This window comes from Neomonachus schauinslandi, chromosome 13 (assembly GCF_002201575.2).
Source record: "Neomonachus schauinslandi chromosome 13, ASM220157v2, whole genome shotgun sequence".
NCBI lineage: Eukaryota > Metazoa > Chordata > Mammalia > Carnivora > Phocidae > Neomonachus > Neomonachus schauinslandi.
Genome location: NC_058415.1, coordinates 92813212 through 92834412, shown reverse-complemented (window position 1 = coordinate 92834412; position 21201 = coordinate 92813212). Strand labels below are relative to the sequence as shown.

Here is a 21201-nt window from a genome sequence, read left to right as displayed (position 1 = left end):
TCCACAAGTCCCCCAGCCCTTGCTCCTGCTCTCTCACCAATGGGATGTCCTTGCTGTGCCAGCATCTGCCAGTGTGCATCCCTGAACCCTTTTGTCCTTTGGGGCAGTCCTCCCTGAGGCTGATCCACCCTCTGATCTCCCCTGGGAGCCGGGTCCTGCTGTTCCAAGCTGTGACCACCAAGCACCGCAGCCCTGTGCCTGGGGCAGCCCGGGGCCTGAGGGTGCGGAACACAGCAGCTGTCAGGGACAGAAGCCCTGGTGGGGAGCCAGCCTGAGGCTGTATGGATGTCATCATGCTGGCCCTCACCGCTCCGGCTCTGGGAAAGGCAGGGGCATCTCCTGTTGTCCTGCCCAGCCGATAGCACAGGGAAGCCTGGGCAGCTCGGGTTTCTGAATGGGCCCTGGGGATTTTCCACAATCAGGCCCACAGCAGGCTGGGGTCCGGAGTGGGGGGCCTGAGGAGGAAGCATCCTCTTGCCCACCTGGGGCCTGAGAGGCTCCTCTCCCACCTGACTCTGAGTCCCCTTGGGCTGATGAGCTCCTGCCAGCGTCCCCCCTTGGGAAGAGAAACCCAGGACTGCAGACAGGGCAGGGTGGCCGTCATCACCATGGCCTGGCAGGACTCCTCTGGGCACCTGAGCCTGGCGGGGAACACGTGCCTGGGGCTGGCTGGCTCTGGGTGCCATGGATCAGGCCTGGTGCAGCTTCCCCTGCTTCAGATTCGGGTTACTGGGGACACCAGGGCAGGGCTTGGCGGGGGGGAGGGGTTTGGGATGTTTGCATGCATTAGTATCAGCCCCAGGGTTCTTGGCAGTAAGGGCCCCCCAGGGGCTGGGAACAGAGGCTAGAATGATGGCCCCTGAATCCACTGGGGATCTCAAGGCCCAGGGAAGGGAGCAGTGGCTTGTGGGGCACCGGGCAGGCAGGTGGGAGGTGTCTACTGCCCTACACCCAGGAGTGGCCCCCACCTGCTAGGTTGGGCCTTCCCTAGAATCTTATCTTCTTGTGCCCCTGCCCAGCAGCACTACCAGGGGCTGGTCAGGCCACATGGAGGTCCTTGGCTTGAGACCATAACAAATCAGAAATTCTTCTTCCAGGGTGGCTAAGGCCTTTGCTGGGCTTGTGCTATGGGGCAGGGGCTGGGGCTGGCCAGAGGCCTGGCACGCTCATGCTGGCCCCCCACTTTCCGGGGAGGGTCTTGGGCTTCAGAGTTAGACCTGTGGGCTCGGCCAACAGAGGTTTTGCTCTGCGTGCTATGCACTTCTCTGGGGGGTGGGGGTGCACCCCTGGAAAGCTTGGTTTGGAGGGTAGGAACCAAGGACCTCTGTGCCTGGGTTTCTCCATCTGTGAGTGTCGCCTGTCCCCTCTTAGCTGGGGCTGCTGGGGCCTCATCACTGGGTAAAGAGGCCGTTCCATCTTCAGTTCTCCTCTGTTCTCCCCTTGACACAGCAGGAGGGGGCTCAGGCCCAGAGTGGGCACCCAGGCGCCGGGAACAATGTGGGGGCACTGGGCTAATCTCAGGGCACTGGGGTTTGACCACCTTGCGGGCCCCTGGTGGGGTGCAAGGGGCAAGGAACCTGTGCTCCCTGCCCGTAACCAGATGCCCCTCTGCCCGCCTGCCCGCCCAGCAGGCCTCCCTCTTCCCAGCAGCTCCTGCGGCGGCCGTTGCTATAGCAATGAGGAGGTAGCCGAGGCCTGTTGCTGCAGTTACACGGTGGAGGTGCCCAGTGGCAGGGCGGGTGTGGGTGGGGCTGGTACCTTGGCCGTGACCCTGGCCGCCTGCCTCGCGTGCAGCCACCCTGGCTCTGTGTATGTGTGTGTGGCATGGGTGCCATCCCCAGCCCTGTGGGTGCCCATGGTGCCTCCTCGGCTAGCCCTGGGCCGGATCCTGGCTCGGGGCGGGGCTGGAGGCTGGCACGGACTGGGGCGGGCGTGGGGTGCGGACACACAGTGGGGTGTTTCAGACCACAGAGCACTATTGTCAAAGCACGTAAACAACAGCCGCTGTGCCATGCTGGGGGGCTGGGAGTCCGGGCCCTGGGCCAGACGGAATGCCACGGGGGGGCGGGGGGCGGCTCTGGAGTCTGTCTGGGCCCAGGTAGGGGTGAGGATGAAGGAAACCTGGTCCTCTGAGAAGAGCTGGTGGGGGTGAGGGTCAGGGTGTGTCTTTGGGCTGAGCGGGGGGGGCTCCCCCACAGATCAGCTGGCCCAAGGTCCTCTTTCCACCTTCCCTCCCTGAGCTAGGAGAGGTGACGGTGTCACAGACGATGAGAAGTCCTTCCATTTTCCAGGTGAAACAGAGGGAAGGCTGGGGCCCTGGGGCCTCTGGCATTCCTTCCCCACTCCGAGCAAGTTCCGCCAGGGCTCACCTTGGTGCCCAGCTGGGGGTGGCAGGAGCAGTCCTGGGAATAGAGAAGAGTTCTGGGGAGCGCAGGCAGGGCTGCTGAGCCCACCTGAGCCACGTGGAGTGAGGGAGAGGGACCAGGGCAGAAGGAGGCACTCGGGGCTTTCAGACCTCTGAGCAGGCTTTCCTGGAGGCTCAGGGCCCTAGGCTAGAGCCATGCCTCCCCTTGTCCAGGCCTTGTCTTCCTAGGCTCTCTTGTGGGGTGTAATGGCGCTGTGACAGTGAGGGGGGCTGACCCTGGAGGAGTGTGGGAGCCGTAGCTGGGGCCCAGGACCACCTCCAAGATCCTAGCCAGGAGAAGGTGGGGAAGGAGTAAGCTGAGCTGGGCAGATTCATGGGTCATAGTAGACCACAGGCTGACTGGTCTGTCCCTGCTGGCAAATCACTGCGGCACACAGAACCTGGGCTGGGGGTGTGGGAGAGCGGATTTGCTGGGACCAGACAACACTCGCGCTCTCGCCCCCATAGAAAAGGCCCTTGAAGAAAGGGGAGGCCAACTTTGTTGGCCCTGAGGGCCTGGGCTGACCTTTTGTGGTCCCCGTGGGAGGTATGTGGGGTCCAGGCTGGGTGGGGCTGGCCCTGCCTGCCAGGAAGACATCTATCTGTCTGGGGAGAGGAGGGTGCGGGTCTGTCCTGTCCAGCCCTGGGCAGGTGGTGTGGGAGGCCAGGCTGCCCAGGGCAGGTGGCCTTACTCAGCCCGCCCTTTCCAGTGGGTCTTGGCCTTTGAGATCTTCATTCCTCTTGTCCTCTTCTTCATTCTGCTGGGGCTTCGGCAGAAAAAACCGACCATCTCCGTAAAGGAAGGTGAGTGTCCTTGGTTGGGGGAAGTGGGGGGGGGCCCAGGGCACAGCTGGGCGGGCAGTCCTCACTGCATCATGCATCTGTGCCTGTCCTGGGTGCACGTGACCATACACGTGTCCCAGCTCCCACGCTGTCCTGGTGCGGTCCGTGTGCCTGCCCCCCCGCGTGGTCCCTGGCCGTGCCTCCTGGCTGGGCCTGAGGACAGGGCTGGCCATGGCGGCCATTCCTCACTGTTCTCCTCTGTTCTGTTTTGCCCCTCCCCCGCATGGTCTCTGGTCCTCCTCCTGGGCCTGCATGCAGTCTGTAAGTGAGCAGCCCTCCTGGTGCAGCCTAAGCGCGCCCCGCCCCCGCTTGCATTAACAGCCTTTCCTGGCCTGGCTGTGTCCTGCAGAACCCCCTTGCCCACGGTCAGGGACGGCTGGCGCGCTGGGGGACGGGGGGCGGTGGGTACCCAAGGGGGCCTGGGCCACGGTGGCTCCCAGGTCAAGCTTCTGAGGGGGTGTCCGTCTCTCTGTGGGGTTGCCTGGCCCTGCCTTGCAGGGCTGGGGCCGGGTCACCTGGCTGCTCTCCCCTCAGACCCCCGTGGGCTCCTGCATTCTCTCTGCTAACCAACTGGCCAGAGAGGTCAGAGGTCACTGCCCAGTGGGGGCCCCACATGCTCCCCTGGGCTCTGTGGGCAGTGCCACACCTGAATTCTTAGGGTAGGGGTCAGGCATTTTGGCCTTGGCTGGCCAAGGGAAGAGGGACACTCTGGGAGTTGTGGGGAAGGGATGACCAGACACCCTTTGACCTCTGACCTGCTGGGGTCATCTGCACTAGAACTCTTGGCCCTCTGCCCTGTCTGCTGCCCGAAGCTGCTTTTCCTCCCTGACTTTCTCTAAATTTCTCTGTTTGGCCTTCATCTTCCTCCCCTTTCTTGACTCCTTCCCCTGTCCTCTCCTGTCTCCGCCCTCGGGCCCTCTCACCTGCCCTGACCGCCCCCACCCCTGCAGCTTTCTACACGGCTGCACCTCTCACCTCTGCTGGCATCCTGCCTGTCATGCAGTCTCTGTGCCCAGATGGCCAGCGAGACGAGTTTGGCTTCCTGCAGTACGCCAACTCCACGTGAGTGCCCTCCCACCCCCTCCCGCTCCCCCCCGCCCCCCGCCCCCACAGAGGCCAGTGGGTGACCTCTGATGGTGGTTCAGGGTCACTCAGCTGCTGGAGCGCCTCAACCGTGTGGTGGAGGAGAGCAACCTGTTCGACCCTGCGCGGCCCAGCTTGGGCTCGGAGCTCGAGGCCCTGCGCCAGCATCTGGAGGCCCTCCGCTCTGGCCCGGACACCTGGGAGAGCCACTTGGACAGACCTACAGGTACGCCCTGGGCAGGTTGGGCTGTGCCCATGCTGGGGGGCTCAAGGCCCAAGCTCTGATGTCAGCTGCGTTCAAACTCCAGCTTGGTCACTTCTCACCGCGGGCCTGTGTTGGGGCCTCCGTCTGAGCCGTCGCTTTGGGTTCCTGGGGCAGACGTGCTCAGGCGGACCCAGCTGAGCTGCCCTCCATATGGCTGGGTCTGGTGCGGGCACCTCGGCTCTGCGTCTGTTCTGGGTGCCTTGACCCTGGGACCAGCTGGCTCTCAGCGCCGTCCTTCTGCCTGTCCAGTGTCCTCCTTCTCTCTGGGCTCGGTGGCCAGGGACCCACAGGAGCTCTGGCGTTTCTTGGTGCAGAATCTGTCGCTACCTAATAGCACAGCTCAGGCCCTCCTGGCTGCCCAGGTGGACCTGCCTGAGGTGAGTGGGACAAGTGTCCGCAGCGAGCATGTGTCTCCTCTTGGGGTGGCTCCCTGGGCTGTCCTCTCTGCCCTCCCCTGCTTGTAGGAATGGAGAGCAAGGAGGAGGGATGTGGGGCTCTGAGGCAGCCGGGTTCTGGGACCCCCTGGCCTGAGCCACGCCCCCTTTACACCCCAGGTCTATCACCTGCTTTTTGGCCCTTCGCCTGCCCTAGATGTGGGGCCAGGACTCCCCAGGGGTCAGGACCAGCCCTGGAGCCGCCTGGGTAGCAATCCCCTATTCCGGATGGAGGTGAGGGGACCTGTTAGTGGGATGGGAACACGCCGCCTGCCTCCGGGTGGGTGTTTCTGCCTGAGAGGGTGAAGAAAGGAGCCCCCTTGATAATCCTGAGCTTCTCCTGAGGATGAGGGAGGTCCCTGGGAGTCTGTGGCTAGCATGGGGAGGGGGAGGGCAGGACAATGATGTGCGTCCACCCCTCACCCCCATTACAGTGCCTGGGCTATCAGACTTGGTGCAGGGGGTGGGGCAGGGGAGACCTGAGGCCTTCTTGGGCTGGGGCCTTGGTTCCCTCTTGGTTGGGGTCCCTCCCCAGCTGTTCCCTGCACCCCACCCCCAGGAGCTGCTGTTGGCCCCGGCCCTGCTGGAACAACTCACCTGTACACGGGGCTCTGGGGAGCTAGGCCGGATCCTCACTGTGTCCCAGGGTCAGCAGACAGCACTGCAGGGCTACCGGGATGCTGTCTGCAGTGGGCAGGCTGCAGCCCGTGCCCAGCGATTTTCTGGGCTGGCTGCTGAGCTCCACAACCAGCTGGATGTGGCCAAGATTGCCCAGCAGGTGAGAGCCTGCCTGCCTGCTGGCCCCATGGGCCCACCGACTGGGCTGGAGGAGATGCTGGGGCTCCTTGGGCCCAAGGCTGCGAGTGGGATGTGCCTGTGGTTGGGCGTCCCACGCACCCCCAGTGAGCCATGCCCCATGTCCTCCCCCAGTCTGTTTCCCAGCCCCTAGCCAGACTCTCCCTCAACCTCTCTCATCCCCGCCTGTGTCCTCTGTCCACCCCTGATCTCAGTCACGCACCTTCACATCAGTTCCCAGCCCCTGCTCCCTCTCCTGGGCCTGCATCTCCCACATGCCCCATTTCCCCTCAGCTGGGCCTGGACGCCCCCAACGCCTCGGCTCCCCAGCAGCAGCCGCCACCCCCACAGCGGCTGCAGGCGCTGCTGGAGGACCTGCTGGACGCCCAAAAAGTTCTGCAGGATGTGGACGTCCTCTCGGCCCTGGCCCTGCTGCTGCCCCAGGGCGCCTGCGCCCGCCGTGCACCGGGCCCCCCAGCCAGCGGCCCTGGAAGGACGGCCAACGGCACCGGACCTGCGGGGGGCACGAGCTCCAACTCCACGGTGGAGGAGAGCGCCCCGTCCGCTGCGGCTCCGGCCTCCTCGGACGCGCTGCAGGGTCAGTGCTCTGCCTTCGTGCAGCTCTGGGCTGGCCTGCAGCCCATCCTGTGTGGCAACAACCGGTAGGTGGGCGGCAGGGAAAGGGCACAGGAAGACAGATAGGGGCGGGGCCTGAGCCCTAGCCGGGCTTTGACCCCCCCTACACACACCTGGCACCCACTCTGAATCCCGGCCCCATGCCCCGCCCCTCCCGATGCACCACTCCCACCCTGAGCTTCTGCCCTGTCGGCTCTTGAAGCCCCGCCTCCAACCCCGGACACCCGCCCTGATCCCCATGGCAGACCCCCAGCTGCGCCCCTAACGTCCGCCCCCCGCGCTAGCACCATCGAGCCGGAGGCGCTGCGGCAGGGCAACATGAGCTCCCTGGGCTTTACGAGCAAGGAGCAGCGGAACTTGGGCCTTCTCGTGCACCTTATGACCAGCAATCCCAAGATCCTGTACGCGCCGGCGGGCACTGAGGCAGACCGCGTCATCCTCAAGGTGCGCCACTCTGGCGCGTTGGGGGCTTGAGCTGCGCGTGCCTTCTGCCTCCTTCTGGGGCAGAAGCTAAAGGAGCAGGCCAGAGGGGCTCTGCAGGCCTGGGAGACTGGGGTCAGTAGAATTGCCATGGGAGGGGGCTGCGGCCCTGGCACTTGAGCTCTGAGTTGGCTTGGGGGGGAGGAGGGGAGGACCGTCGGAGGGCGTTCGAAGTGCAGGGGCACTTGGGGGCTGCTGTGAGGATGTCCTGGACGGGCTGGGTCCTGCCCAGGTGCAGGGTCCTGGCCTGGCTGGGAATGGCCAGGGCCGGCAGTGCTGGTTTGGATAGAGGAGGGGCCACCTGGGGCCAGCTGAGGGCAAGATGTCCGTGGCCATTCCAGGGGAGAAGTCCTGTCTGGGAGAAGTAGAAATTAGGGCTGGAAGTGGCCCAGGAAGGGGAGAGCCTGTGGAGGGGTCTCTAGGATGAGTGTGGGGGAGAGGAGGGCCAGGTGTCAGGGCTGTTCAAGGAACATGTGGAGGAGGGTCCAACAGAGGTGAATGGGGGAAGCGGGAAGCCAGGCGGCCCCGGGGGCCAGGGCAGAGCCAGTTCTGTGGGTCCTTGCAGGAAGGTGGGGAGGCAAAGTTTTCCGGCATGCTGGTGGAAGTCTGGCCAGAGCAAGATTGGCTGTAGGCGAGGACTGGCCTGGGGGGAGACAAAGGAGTGGAGAACCCCCTTGCTGGCCGGGGTTTCCCATGAGCCCCGTGACTCATGCCCTCACCCTCTGCAGGCCAACGAGACCTTTGCCTTTGTAGGCAATGTGACCCACTACGCCCAAGTGTGGCTCAACATCTCTGCCGAGATCCGCAGCTTCCTGGAGCAGGGCCGGCTGCAGCAGCATCTGCGCTGGCTGCAGCAGGTGCTGGGGGCGCTGGGCTGGGGTGCGGGAGGGGCCCCACCTGGGCCGCCCTCTGAGCCAGGCCTCCCCCGCAGTATGTGGCAGAGCTGCGGCTGCACCCCGAAGCGCTGAACCTGTCCCTGGAGGAGCTACCGCCTGCCCTGCGTCAGGACAACTTCTCACTGCCCAACGGCTCGGCCCTCCTGCAGCAGCTGGACACCATTGACAACGCGGCCTGCGGCTGGATCCAGTTCATGTCCAAGGTGGGGTGGACGGGCCCCGCGGGCTCCGCTGGTGCCCAGGGCCGGCTCCAATGATGCGCCTCCCCCCAGGTGAGTGTGGACATCTTCAAGGGTTTTCCCGATGAAGAGAGCATCGTCAACTATACCCTCAACCAGGCCTACCAGGACAATGTCACCGTGTTCGCCAGTGAGCTGGTCCCCCTAATCCCTGCTCTTCTGCCCTCACCCCCCCAGCCCCAGCCTCCAGTCTCCCCCCATCACAACTCTCCCCTACCGCTTTCCCTTCTTCAACGTCACCCCGCCTTAGTCCCACCTCCTCCCTGGCCCCGCCCCTCATCCCCCAGCGCTGCCCCAGCCCCTGGTCCTGGCCCCTCCTTCACGCCCCGCCCCCTCCCAGCTCTCCAACCCCGGCCCCCCGCCCCGGCTCTGCCCCTCCACCTGCTCCTCATGTCCCCAGGCGTGATCTTCCAGACCCGCAAGGACGGTTCCCTGCCGCCCCACGTGCACTACAAGATCCGCCAAAACTCCAGCTTCACTGAGAAAACCAATGAGATCCGCCGGGCCTACTGGAGGCCGGGGCCCAACACGGGCGGCCGCTTCTACTTCCTGTATGGCTTCGTCTGGATCCAGGGTGAGGGCCGCTCCTGGGGCTGCGGGGGTAGGGCCTGGCCGCCCCCAGCCCATGGCTGACCGCCCCCTGCCCGCAGACATGATGGAGCGCGCCATCATCAACACCTTCGTGGGGCACGACGTGGTGGAGCCCGGCAACTACGTACAGATGTTTCCCTACCCCTGCTACACGCGAGACGAGTGAGTGTGTTGTGGGGGGAGACTGGGGGCTGGGGCTTAGGCTGAGCCCCTCCCCTCACGCCCCTGCCTCGACCCTAGCTTCCTGTTTGTGATCGAGCACATGATGCCACTCTGCATGGTGATTTCCTGGGTCTACTCGGTGGCCATGACCATCCAGCACATTGTAGCAGAGAAGGAGCACCGGCTGAAGGAGGTGGGGGCCTGGGGATGGAGGTGGGGGAGATGGGGTATGGGGCAGAGGTGGAGGGGGATGGAGGGGGTGGAGGTGGGGGGCAGGGGTGGAGGGGGATGGAGGTGAGGGAGATGGGGTATGGGGTAGAGGTGGAGGGGGATGGAGGGGTGGAGGTGGGGGAGGAATGAGGGCGGAGGGGAGGCTGCAGGCACCTTTCCCTCCCTGGGGCCTGGCTGGCAGGGTGGAGGCAGGTCATTCCTTCCAGCCGTCCCACCCCAAGTGCCGAGGCCTCCTGCCCCAGCCCGCTGTGCACCTGCCCCCAGGTGATGAAGACCATGGGCCTGAACAACGCGGTGCACTGGGTGGCCTGGTTCATCACCGGCTTCGTGCAGCTCTCCATCTCTGTGACGGCACTCACGGCCATCCTCAAGTACGGCCAGGTCCTCATGCACAGCCACGTGCTCATCATCTGGCTCTTCCTGGCCGTCTATGCCGTGGCCACCATCATGTTTTGGTGAGCACCGTGTGGCTGGCAGCCGGCTGGGAGGGAGCCTCGCTTGGGTCCTGGCAGAGTATCCCTTGCATTCACCCAGAAACCCGGACACACCCCAGGAGGGACTTCCCGGGAGGGCTTCGGGCTCTGCACCGAGGGCCGGGTGTGGCTGATGACCCGTGGCCCACCCCCCGCCCGCCCCGCCCTAGCTTCCTGGTGTCTGTGCTGTACTCCAAGGCCAAGCTGGCCTCGGCCTGTGGCGGCATCATCTACTTCCTGAGCTATGTGCCCTACATGTACGTGGCAATCCGCGAGGAGGTGGCCCACGACAAGATTACCGCCTTTGAGAAGTGCATTGCGGTGAGGGTCATGGGTGGTTGGGGTGCGGGTGGGGTGCAGCCTCCTTCCCCCACTGACACCACTGTTCCCTCAGTCCCTGATGTCCACAACAGCCTTTGGCCTGGGCTCCAAGTACTTTGCCCTGTACGAGGTGGCAGGCGTGGGGATCCAGTGGCACACATTCAGCCAGTCTCCTGTGGAAGGCGACGACTTCAACCTGCTCCTTGCTGTCACCATGCTGATGGTGGATGCAGCCGTCTACGGCGTGCTCACGTGGTACATTGAGGCCGTGCACCCAGGTACCAGCTGGCTCCGTGGAGGGGGAAAGGAGAGGGTGCGTGGCTCCCTGGGGTGGGTGGCGGGCACATGGCCCGGGCTGGACAGCAACCCCGGCCCTCGGTCAGCCTCCCTTGTGCTCTGCCCACCCCTAGGCATGTACGGGCTGCCCCGGCCCTGGTACTTCCCACTGCAGAAGTCCTACTGGCTGGGCAGCGGGCGCGCGGAGGCCTGGGAGTGGAGCTGGCCATGGGCACGTGCCCCCCGGCTCAGCGTCATGGAGGAGGACCAGGCCTGCGCTATGGAGAGCCGGCGCTTGGGTGAGGCGGGTGCCAGGGTGGTGGCTGGGGCAGTCACTGGGTTTTGGGGGCCCCGGGCAGCCGTAGCTGACCCGCGCCCTGGTGCAGAGGAGATGCGGGGCATGGAGGAGGAGCCCACCCACCTGCCGCTGGTAGTTTGCGTGGACAAGCTCACCAAGGTCTACAAGAACGATAAGAAGCTGGCTTTAAACAGGCTGAGCCTGAACCTCTACGAGAACCAGGTGGTGTCCTTCCTGGGACACAACGGGGCTGGCAAGACAACTACCATGTGAGCGTCAGGGCAGAGCCCTCACCAAGCGGGCGGCAGGGCGGGCTCCCTGCAGGAGGTGGGGGTCGTGACCCTGCACACCCGCCCAGGTCGATCCTCACTGGCTTGTTCCCGCCGACCTCGGGGTCAGCCACCATCTATGGGCACGACATCCGCACGGAGATGGACGAGATCCGCAAAAACCTGGGCATGTGTCCACAGCACAACGTGCTCTTTGACCGGCTCACGGTGGAGGAGCACCTCTGGTTCTACTCGAGGCTCAAGAGCATGGCCCAGGGGGAGATCCGCAAGGAGATGGACAAGTGGGTGGGGTGGGGAGGGGGCTGAGGGGCTGGGGCAGGGCGGGGCCCAGAGGCGACCCCAGCGTCGCTGGCTTCCAAGGTCCAGGCCCCACACGCCCGCTCCCACCCTGTGTGGCCCTCAGGATGATCGAGGACCTAGAGCTCTCCAATAAGCGTCGCTCGCTGGTGCAGACGCTGTCAGGGGGCATGAAGCGCAAGCTCTCTGTGGCCATCGCCTTTGTGGGCGGCTCCCGCGCCATCATCCTGGACGAGCCCACCGCAGGCGTGGACCCTTATGCACGCCGAGCCATCTGGGACCTCATCCTGAAGTACAAGCCGGGTGAGCAGGGCGTGGGGCGGGTGTGGGTGGCCCCCACCTGGCCTACCGGCCCAGCGCCCTGACCCTGACCCTGGGCTCCCCCAGGCCGCACCATCCTGCTGTCCACCCACCACATGGATGAGGCCGACCTGCTCGGGGATCGCATCGCCATTATCTCGCATGGGAAGCTCAAGTGCTGTGGCTCCCCACTCTTCCTCAAGGGCGCCTACGGGGACGGCTACCGGCTCACCCTGGTCAAGCGGCCTGCTGAGCCTGGGGACCCCCAAGGTCTGTGCAGAGGCTGCCTGAGCCGGCCTGGGGCCCCGCCTACCCCAGGACCCCTCCTCCAAGCCCAGTGAGCTTAAGCGGTGGCCCCCGCCGCTGCCCCAGTGAGCCTAGTGCGCCTGCTCAGGCCTGGGGCTTCTCGTGCCCCCTCTTGACCTGGCTGGGCCCCTGCAGAGAACCCCCCCTCCGGCAGCCCCTGAGCTGGGCTCCTCTGCATTCCCCCCCTTCCTAGAGCCAGGGCTGCCAGCCAGCCCCCCAGGCCGCACCCAGCTGAGCAGCTGCTCAGAGCCCCAGGTCTCCCAGTTCATCCGCAAGCACGTGGCCTCCTGCCTGCTGGTCTCGGACACCAGCACGGAGCTCTCCTACATCCTGCCTAGCGAGGCCGCCAAGAAGGGGGCCTTCGAGCGTCTCTTCCAGGTGTGGGGTGGAGCGGGCTCAGGGGCGGGGCCTCTCCCAGGCGCGGGGTGGAGCGGGCTCGGGCGGGGGCCTCTCCCAGGCGCGGGGTGGAGGGGGCTCAGGGGCGGGGGGGGGGGGGGGGCGTCCCTGCGGGGGGCCGTGCTGCAGTGGGTCACGTGCAGCCGTTTCACAGCACCTGGAGCAGAGTCTGGAGGCGCTGCACTTGAGCAGCTTTGGGCTGATGGACACCACGCTGGAGGAGGTATTTCTCAAGGTGTCAGAGGAGGACCAGTCTCTGGAGAACAGTGAGGCGGGTGAGAGGTCCCCGAGCTGCTCGTCAGTCCTGCCCCCACCCCCGGGGCCTGAACCTGGGCTGGGGCTGCTCACTCTTCCCCTGTTTTGGGGACCAAGGGCTCTGGGTGGGAACAAGGTGCCACGATTCCCTGCCAGGCTGACTCGGGGGTGAGGAGCTTGGGCAGGTAGGTGCCATGGGACTTGGGGCTCCCCATGGCGAAGTGGGGCTGAGGGTGGGTGGGTGAGCGTGGGCACTGGGGTCCCAGGCAGGCCTGAGCCCCGCTTCTCCCCTCCCCGGCCCCTCGGCCACGGCAGACGTGAGGGAGTCCAAGAAGGACGCACTGCCGGGGGCGGGGGGCCCGGCCTCGCCGGGGGAGGTGCACGCTGGTGGCCTGGCCCGGTGCACGGAGCTGGCGCAGTCTCAGGTGTCCCTGCAGTCTGCATCATCTGTGGGCTCTGCCCGTGGTGACGAGGGACCCGCCTACGCGGATGGCTATGGCGACTACCGTCCCCTCTTTGACAACCTACAGGACCCTGACAACGTCAGCCTGCAAGGTGGGGGGCGGCTGGGTGGGGCCGGGCAGGGTCCCCGGAGGGTGGCGCGGGGCCGCCTGCTCAGCCCCCACTCCCCGCGCAGAAGCCGAGGCAGAGGCCTTGACGAGGGTCGGCCCGGGCAGCCGCAAGCTGGAAGGCTGGTGGCTGAAGGTGCGCCAGTTCCACGGGCTCCTGGTGAAGCGCTTCCACTGCGCCCGCCGCAACTCGAAGGCGCTCTCCTCCCAGATCCTGCTCCCCGCCTTCTTTGTCTGCGTGGCCATGACTGTGGCCCTCTCCGTCCCTGAGATTGGTACGGCTGCCAGGCCAGGCAGAGGGACATCGGGGGCCAGCGTCCCACTCTGGCGGGAATCACCCGCTCTGGGCCTGGGCACTGCATCCGAGACCGGCGGGCACTCTGCGCGGCTTGTCTGGGACTCGTGTCTCCTTGGGACCCAGACCCCAAGCTTGGACCCTAAGGGTCCTGGGGAGGCGGGACCTGGGCCTGGGGGCCGCCAGTAGGTGATCAGAACCTGCTCAGGCTCCCCCGTGCGCCCCTCCAGGTGACCTGCCCCCGCTGGTCCTGTCACCCTCTCAGTACCACAACTACACCCAGCCCCGCGGCAACTTCATCCCCTATGCCAACGAGCAGCGCCAGGAGTACCGGTGAGGCCGCCTGCCGGGCAGCCGTGGCGGCCCAGGGCTGGGTGAGGGCGCGGAGATGGGCAGGCATGTCCCCACCCAGACTCACACTGCGGGTTCCCCAGATTGCGACTGTCGCCGGACGCCAGCCCCCAGCAGCTGGTGAGCACGTTCCGGCTGCCGTCGGGTGTGGGCGCCACCTGTGTGCTGAAGTCTCCGGCCAACGGCTCCCTGGGGCCCGTACTGAACCTGAGCAGCGGCGAGTCCCGCCTGCTGGCCGCGACGTTCTTCGACAGCATGTGCCTGGAGTCCTTTACGCAGGGGCTGCCGCTGTCCAACTTCGTGCCGCCCCCACCCTCCCCCGCTCCGTCCGACTCCCCTGTGTCCCCAGAGGAGGACCCGCTACAGGCCTGGAATGCTTCGCTGCCCCCCACCTCCGGGCCAGGTATGGGCCCGGCAGGCTGCCGGGGGTGGGAGGCAGGGGAAGGTGCGGGCCTAAGCTGACAGGACCTGCTACGCCCACAGACAACTGGACGTCGGCGCCGTCCTTGCCACGCCTGGTGCGGGAGCCCATCCGTTGCACCTGCTCTGCACAAGGCACTGGCTTCTCGTGCCCGGGGGGTGTGGGTGGGCGTCCACCCCAGATGCGGGTGGTCACAGGAGACATCCTGACCGACATCACTGGCCACAATGTCTCCGAGTACCTGCTCTTCACCTCTGACCGCTTCCGGCTGCATCGGTGAGCCGGGCGGGAGTTGCGTGCCGGCTGTGGGCGAGGGGGCAGCCCACCTGCTGTGTGCCGGGCCTCACTGCCCCGCGCCCTGCCTGCCCAGGTATGGGGCCATCACCTTTGGCAACGTCCAGAAGTCCATCCCAGCGTCATTTGGTGCCCGGGCCCCAGTCATGGTGCGGAAGATTGCGGTGCGCAGGGCAGCCCAGGTGAGCCGTGCAGCCCGGGCCCGGGGCGCCCAGCTCTTGGCCGAGGTGGGCAGGAACCCATAGGGCTCTTAGGGCACTTCTGGGTCCCTCCAGGTTTTCTACAACAACAAGGGTTACCACAGCATGCCCACCTACCTCAATAGCCTGAACAACGCTATCCTGCGCGCCAACCTGCCCAAGGGCAAGGGCAACCCTGCGGCCTATGGTGAGCCTAGGTGGGGGGGTGGGGGCAGGCGGGGCCGGGGCCGGGTGGGCGCGGAGCAGGTCCCTGAGGCCGCCTTCCCCTGTGCCCTAGGCATCACTGTCACCAACCACCCCATGAACAAGACGAGCGCCAGCCTATCCCTGGATTACCTGTGTGTACGGGGGCAGGGAGGGCAGGGCTGCTGCTGCGGGACTCCGTGCCCGGCAGGGGCTGATGGCTGCCGTGCCCCCAGGCTGCAGGGCACGGACGTGGTCATCGCCATCTTCATCATCGTGGCCATGTCCTTCGTGCCAGCCAGCTTCGTGGTCTTCCTGGTGGCCGAGAAATCTACCAAGGCCAAGCACCTGCAGTTTGTCAGTGGTTGTAACCCCGTCATCTACTGGCTCGCCAACTACGTGTGGGACATGGTGTGCCCCTCCCCGCGTGGCCGAGGGCGGTTCCCATTACCCCTAGACCCCTGCCGCCCCATGACCTTGTCTCTTGCCAGGCCCACCAGTTCTGGCCCCAGGCCCTCAGCCCTGCCCCTGGAGCCCTCACTCCTGCCCTGGGGCCCCTCACCCCTGCACCTGGGCCCCTTACCTGCCACTCCTGCTCTGGTAGCTTAACTACCTGGTCCCAGCCACCTGCTGCGTCATCATCCTGTTTGTGTTCGACTTGCCGGCCTACACATCACCCACCAACTTCCCTGCCGTGCTCTCTCTCTTCCTGCTCTATGGGTAAGGGGGAGCGGGCGGGGGAGTGGGCCTGGGGTGGGGGCGGGCCACCTGGTGACGCCTGCCCCGTCCACCCACAGGTGGTCTATCACCCCCATCATGTACCCGGCCTCCTTCTGGTTCGAGGTACCCAGCTCAGCCTACGTATTTCTCATTGTCATCAACCTCTTCATCGGCATCACGGCCACGGTGGCCACCTTCCTGCTGCAGCTCTTCGAGCATGACAAGGTGGGGCAGGGGGGCTGCGGGGCACAGTGGGCAGCAGGGCAGGGGGGCGGCAGGGCCCCGGGGGGCGGGGGGCCGGGGGGGGCGGGGCACAGTGGGCAGGGGGGCCGCGGGGCACAGTGGGCAGCAGGGCAGGGGCGGCAGGGCACAGCGGGACAGCGTGGCAGCAGGATGGTGGGCACGGCGGGCGTCAGGGCAAGGGGACGGGGGGAGGCAGGGCAGTGGGATGGCAGGGCACAGTGGGCAGCGGGCACGGCGGGATGGCGGAGCCCAGGCTGTGCCTGTGACCCCCTGTGATACCGCAGGACTTGAAGGTGGTCAATAGTTACCTGAAAAGCTGCTTCCTCATCTTCCCCAACTACAACCTGGGCCATGGGCTCATGGAGATGGCCTACAACGAGTACATCAACGAGTACTACGCCAAGATCGGTGAGTGGGGTGCAGGTGCCGTAGAGGTCATGTCCCCAGAGATCGGGATTTGCAGGTGTGGGGGGAGCCCCCAGGCACAGGCCCTGAGCCGTCTGCCCCACAGGCCAGTTTGACAAGATGAAGTCCCCGTTCGAGTGGGACATTGTCACCAGGGGCCTGGTGGCCATGACGGTCGAAGGCTTCGTCGGCTTCTTCCTCACCATCATGTGCCAGTACAACTTCCTGAGGCAGCCACAGTGAGTTGGGGATTGCCAGGAGATGTGGGGGCCATAGCAAATCGGGGAGCACTGGGTGATGGATGGCACGGCCTGCCCTGTCCCCACAGGCGAATGCCAGTGTCTACCAAGCCCGTGGAGGACGATGTGGACGTGGCCAGCGAGCGGCAGCGGGTGCTGCGGGGGGACGCTGACAATGACATGGTCAAGATCGAGAACCTGACCAAGGTGGGCCAAGCCCTGGTGGGGCTCCGGGGGGCGGGGCCCAGGTGAAAGCGTGTTTCCAGGCAGGGGTGGGGCCCAAGTGGGGGCGTGTTTCCAGGCGGGGGCGGTGCAGATGGGGGCGTGATTCCAGGCAGAGGCGGGACCCGGTGGGGGCGTGTTTCCAGGGGGGCGGGGTCCAAGTGGGGGCGTTTCCAGGGGACGGGCCCAAGTGGGGGCGTGTTTCCAGGTGGGTGCAGGGCGCAGATGGGGGCGTGTTTCCAGGTCGGGGCGGGGCCCAGGTGGGGGTGCGGCCTGGCGAGTGCTTGGCCCTGCTGAATGGGCTGAGCCCTCCCCACGCCAGGTGTACAAGTCTCGCAAGATCGGCCGTATCCTGGCGGTGGATCGCCTGTGCCTGGGCGTGCGTCCTGGCGAGTGCTTTGGCCTTCTGGGCGTGAACGGCGCCGGCAAGACCAGCACCTTCAAGATGCTGACGGGTGACGAGAGCACAACGGGGGGCGAGGCCTTTGTCAACGGGCACAGGTGCAGGCGGGCGGGTGCCTGGGCGGGTGGGGTGACCGTGGCCGCTGGTGCTGATGGCACGGTGTCCGCAGCGTGCTCAAGGAGCTGCTCCAGGTGCAGCAGAGTCTGGGGTACTGCCCGCAGTTCGACGCCCTGTTCGACGAGCTCACGGCCCGGGAGCATCTGCAGCTGTACACGCGGCTCCGCGGCATCCCCTGGAAGGACGAGGCGCGGGTGAGGGGCGCCCGGGCGGGGGAGTGGGGGGTGGTTAGGGAGGGGCTGACGGGAGGGGCGGGCCCTGATGTTGGTTCTCGCCCCCAGGTGGTGAAGTGGGCCCTGGAGAAGCTGGAGTTGAGCAAGTACGCCGACAAGCCCGCGGGCACCTACAGCGGGGGCAACAAGCGGAAGCTGTCTACAGCCATTGCCCTCATCGGGTACCCCGCCTTCATCTTCCTGGTGAGCCGGGATAGGGGGTGGGCCCGTCTGCACCCTCTGGTGAGCGGGGCCGGAGGCAGCGGGTTGGGCCACCTGGGGTGGAGCGGGCTGCCATGGCTGAGCCTGGCATCGCCCCCAGGATGAGCCCACCACGGGCATGGACCCCAAGGCCCGGCGCTTCCTTTGGAACCTCATTCTGGACCTCATCAAGACGGGGCGCTCGGTGGTGCTGACGTCCCACAGGTGTGTCCCTGCCCTTACCGCCCCTCCCCACCACACACAGTGCCCCACCCCACCATCCCAGCCTGTGTGTCTGCCCGCAGCATGGAGGAGTGCGAGGCGCTGTGCACACGTCTTGCCATCATGGTGAACGGGCGCCTGCGTTGTCTGGGCAGCATCCAGCATCTGAAGAACCGGTGAGCCGGGCCAACAGTGCCAGCGTGGGGTGGCGGGCTGTGGGGTCTGTGGCAGGTGGGGGACAGGCTGCCCTGGCGGCTGGGGACTCAGGGCCACAGGCCTGTCCCACAGGTTTGGAGATGGCTACATGATCACGGTGAGGACCAAGAGCAGCCAGAACGTGAAGGATGTGGTGCGGTTCTTCAACCGGAACTTTCCAGAGGCTGTGCTCAAGGTGGGTGGGGCCCCAGGGGTAGGGCTTTGGGGCCTGCTGAGCAGCCTCTGACCCCCTTGCCCCCCCAGGAGCGTCACCACACGAAGGTGCAGTACCAGCTCCAGTCGGAGCACATCTCACTGGCTCAGGTGTTCAGCAAGATGGAACAGGTGGTGGGCGTGCTTGGCATCGAGGACTACTCCGTCAGCCAAACCACCCTGGACAACGTGAGTGCTCCAGGTCAGGGGCGTGGGGCCAGCCTGGGCTGGCCCCTGCTCACCCACCTGCCCCTGTCCGCCAGGTGTTTGTGAACTTTGCCAAGAAGCAGAGTGACAACTTGGAGCAGCAGGAAACAGAGCCACCCTCAGCCCTGCGGTCACCCCTGGGCCGCCTGCTTAGCCTCTTCCGGCCCCGCTCAGCCCCCACGGAGTTAAGGGCGCTAGTGGCTGATGAGCCTGAGGACCTGGACACAGAAGACGAGGGCCTCATCAGCTTCGAGGAGGAGCGGGTGAGCCGCCTTGGTAGGGTCAGCCTGGCCAGAGGGCTCGGGTTCTGCAAAAGGAGAGGTGTGGGGGAGGGCCGCCTGGGGACTTCTGCTGTCCTGAGCTCAAGGGGACAGAGGGATTCTTCTGATACTTAGGGCTAGGGTAAACACCAGAGGCCCCAGGCACAGGCAGATACAGACTCACTGCAGACCGCACAACACGTGGGGAACTTAGAGGGATTTCCGAGACGGGCAGAGCAGAGTAGGGGGGAGCAGAGCCTGGGGACCGGGGAGAGCTGGAAACACTGCAGCCACCTGACCTGGCCAACAGACGCCACAGGAGGCTTCACCACTGAGGGAGAACTCCAGAGGGACAGAGGAGGGGCACCCAGTCCCACACCGGGGGTGGGGGGTGGGGGTGTTTGTGGACGTGCCCCCAAGCCCGGCCTGCCTGCCTTCTGCCCACCAGGCCCAGCTCTCCTTCAACACGGACACACTCTGCTGACCACCAGGCGCTGGCTCAAGGACATGCAGTGGGGACAGAAGTCAGGCGGTGGCCGAGGCCCCACCCCGTGACCCCAGTGCCCACCCACAAGGCCCTGGAACGGGAGGTCCAGGACCTAGGGCTTCATGCCCCCTCCAGCCCCTCACCTGTCCTCAGCCCTGCCTGAGGCCACTGCGGCCCTCCCCTGATTGTGCCAAAGGTTGGCCTGGCCCTGGGCTGCGCACACCCACACCCTGCTCTGCCTTAAAGCCTTGGGGTCTGGCCGGCCCCTCGTCTCTGCCCCTTTCCAGCTCTGCCCGCCACCCCTAGGGCCACTGGGGTGACACAGGCCACCAGGTACTACCAGACTCTCTGCTGGCCGGGCCTGACCTCCTGAATGGGCTTTTCTCTGACCCTCAGTACTGATGGGCTAGTCTGGGGCTGAGGTTGGGGACTGGGGTAGGTCCTGTCCCCAGGCCCTTATTTATTTTGCTTTAGGAAGAGGCTTCTTCATCTTGCTGTCGTGCAGGGAGGCCCCCACCTGAGGGAAGCCGTGGGCGTGGGCCAGGGAGGGCCTGCCTCAAGGTGGTGGGCCGGGTGGCAGGAATGGAGAAGCTGGACCCACTGGCCGACAAGGGGCCAGACCCCCTCCCCACCCCCTCCAGCCGCCATTGCTCTCCCTCCCAGGTTGGCCCCCTGCACACCCACCCACCCGGGAGCCGGACCTGTACATAGCGCACAGATGTTTGTTTTAAATAAATAAACAAAAAAGCCCATGCAAGCGTGCGCATGTGGAGTGGGGTGTTGGGGTGAAGACGAGCCCCCTTGATGCAAGTTTATGGTCTCTGCCTCACAGGCACAAATGCAGTGTCCCCGAGCGCTGAGGCCAGAGTGAAGGGAAGGTGGCCGGGTTAACCAGGAGGAGGGGGTGGGGCCCCTCATCCCTCTAAACAGCTGTTGGGCCAGAGGCAGGGACTGTCCATCACTCCCCTCCCCTGCCCCACTCACATAGCCCAGACTCCCTGCCTGGAGGCAGGTCCTGAGTGGGCCTCTTTGTGCCCTGTTGCCCACCCTGGGGGTGTGCACTCCCTGCCACCTTCTCCCCAACCCCTGGGACGCAGGGCCCACTGAGGGCCCACAGGCCGGCTGTGTGTGCTGGGCTGTGTCTATCTCATCCAGGATGGGGGGCTTGCAGGACGAGGTGATCTCTAGGCTAAGAACCAAGTCCAGGAGGGAATATCAAAGGTTGGGGGCAGTGTGGAGGCTCCCAGGAATGGGGGGGTGGGGTGCTCCGCAGCGATGGGCCTGGAGACAGGCCACAAGGAAGGGTCCCAGAATCAGCACCCCTCAAGCTTGGCCATGGTCAGTCTCCCAGCAGAGACCCATTCAAGGGGACTGGAAGGGACACAGAAGACTCCCCAGGAGGATGAAGGGTCATGTGAAGAGCTTGTTTCTCAAAACCTTTTACCCCAGTGGGGGGTGGGCTGCAAAATGGTGGTTTTCTTTTTATTCTTTCTTGTTTTAAGATTTATTTATTTATTTATTTAGAGTCAGGGGAGGCGCCCAATAAAGATTTTTTTTATTGTGGAAAAATACACTTAATATTTACCGTTTTAACTCTTGTAAGTGTACAATTCTATTGCTGTCATTTTTACGCTCAAACTATCCTGGATATGGCCAGTGGGACTCCTGCATGGTGACTTCCGTGTCCTTTCAACTTGTCCTGGCCATTTCTTTTGGAGACTTCCTTTCTGTTACAATGTCCAGGTCTGGGGTGCCTGGGTGGCTCAGTGGTTAAGCGTCTATCTTCGGCTCAGGTCATGATCCCAGGGTCCTGGGATCAAGCCCTGCATCGGGCTCCCTGCTCGGTGGGAAGCCTGCCTCTCCTTCTCCCACTCCCCCTGCTTGTGTTCCCTCTCTCGCTGTGTCTCTGTCAAATAAATAAATAAAATCTTAAAAAAAAGATTCGGCCATTTTCCAAGGAGCCCTGGTTCCTCTGGGCAGAATGGTATTTGGAACCCCTGTCTGGACTCCGGGTGGGCTCACCTGGCTCTCTCAGTGGGCAGAGCCAGGAAACACCTGTCCACGGTCCTGCCACAACCCCCTGCCGCCACAGGGCCCCTCCCCGTCCCCCTACAAGTCTGTGTCTCCTTTCAGAACAGACTGTTGAACACTGCCGTGAGGGGCCCCTAGCCAGGGCTCAGGAGAGAAGTGTGGCCACTGCATGGATGAGGCCAGGTCCAGCTGCTCCTGGGACTGCAGGCCGAGAATGCCCCCCACCCTCCCAACCCCCGG

The 21201-nt window shown here is 65.2% G+C and overlaps 1 protein-coding gene across 1 annotated transcript; it reads left to right on the top strand.

Annotated features, from left to right (window-relative positions):
* The first annotated feature begins 44 nt into the window (after positions 1-44).
* Positions 45-20460, top strand: ABCA2 (ATP binding cassette subfamily A member 2). The gene is made up of 49 exons (XM_044920446.1): positions 45-194; positions 3115-3208; positions 3506-3508; positions 4198-4309; positions 4393-4556; positions 4845-4972; positions 5150-5263; positions 5589-5807; positions 6119-6486; positions 6745-6904; positions 7669-7797; positions 7872-8039; positions 8109-8205; positions 8476-8649; positions 8726-8828; positions 8907-9021; positions 9324-9514; positions 9703-9853; positions 9927-10131; positions 10264-10428; positions 10516-10696; positions 10786-10998; positions 11121-11317; positions 11402-11584; positions 11814-11998; positions 12171-12291; positions 12587-12826; positions 12909-13115; positions 13366-13468; positions 13570-13889; positions 13970-14183; positions 14278-14383; positions 14477-14588; positions 14679-14739; positions 14821-14995; positions 15189-15304; positions 15382-15529; positions 15832-15955; positions 16059-16191; positions 16281-16398; positions 16736-16914; positions 16986-17127; positions 17215-17349; positions 17468-17571; positions 17652-17744; positions 17857-17959; positions 18028-18165; positions 18240-18446; positions 18892-20460. The coding sequence occupies exons 1-49, from the start codon at positions 45-47 to the stop codon at positions 18925-18927; spliced, it is 7404 nt and encodes a 2467-aa protein (XP_044776381.1). The 3' UTR covers positions 18928-20460.
* The last annotated feature ends 741 nt before the right edge of the window (positions 20461-21201 follow it).

Excerpts from the sequence above, each read along its gene's own strand:
- ABCA2 (XM_044920446.1), top strand. The coding sequence starts at position 45 with ATGTCCTTGCTGTGCCAGCATCTGCCAGTGTGCATCCCTGAACCCTTT. Across the intron at positions 8,040-8,108 it reads GGATCCAGTTCATGTCCAAG|GTGAGTGTGGACATCTTCAA; the intron begins GTGGGGTGGACG and ends GCCTCCCCCCAG. Across the intron at positions 9,022-9,323 it reads AGGAGCACCGGCTGAAGGAG|GTGATGAAGACCATGGGCCT; the intron begins GTGGGGGCCTGG and ends ACCTGCCCCCAG.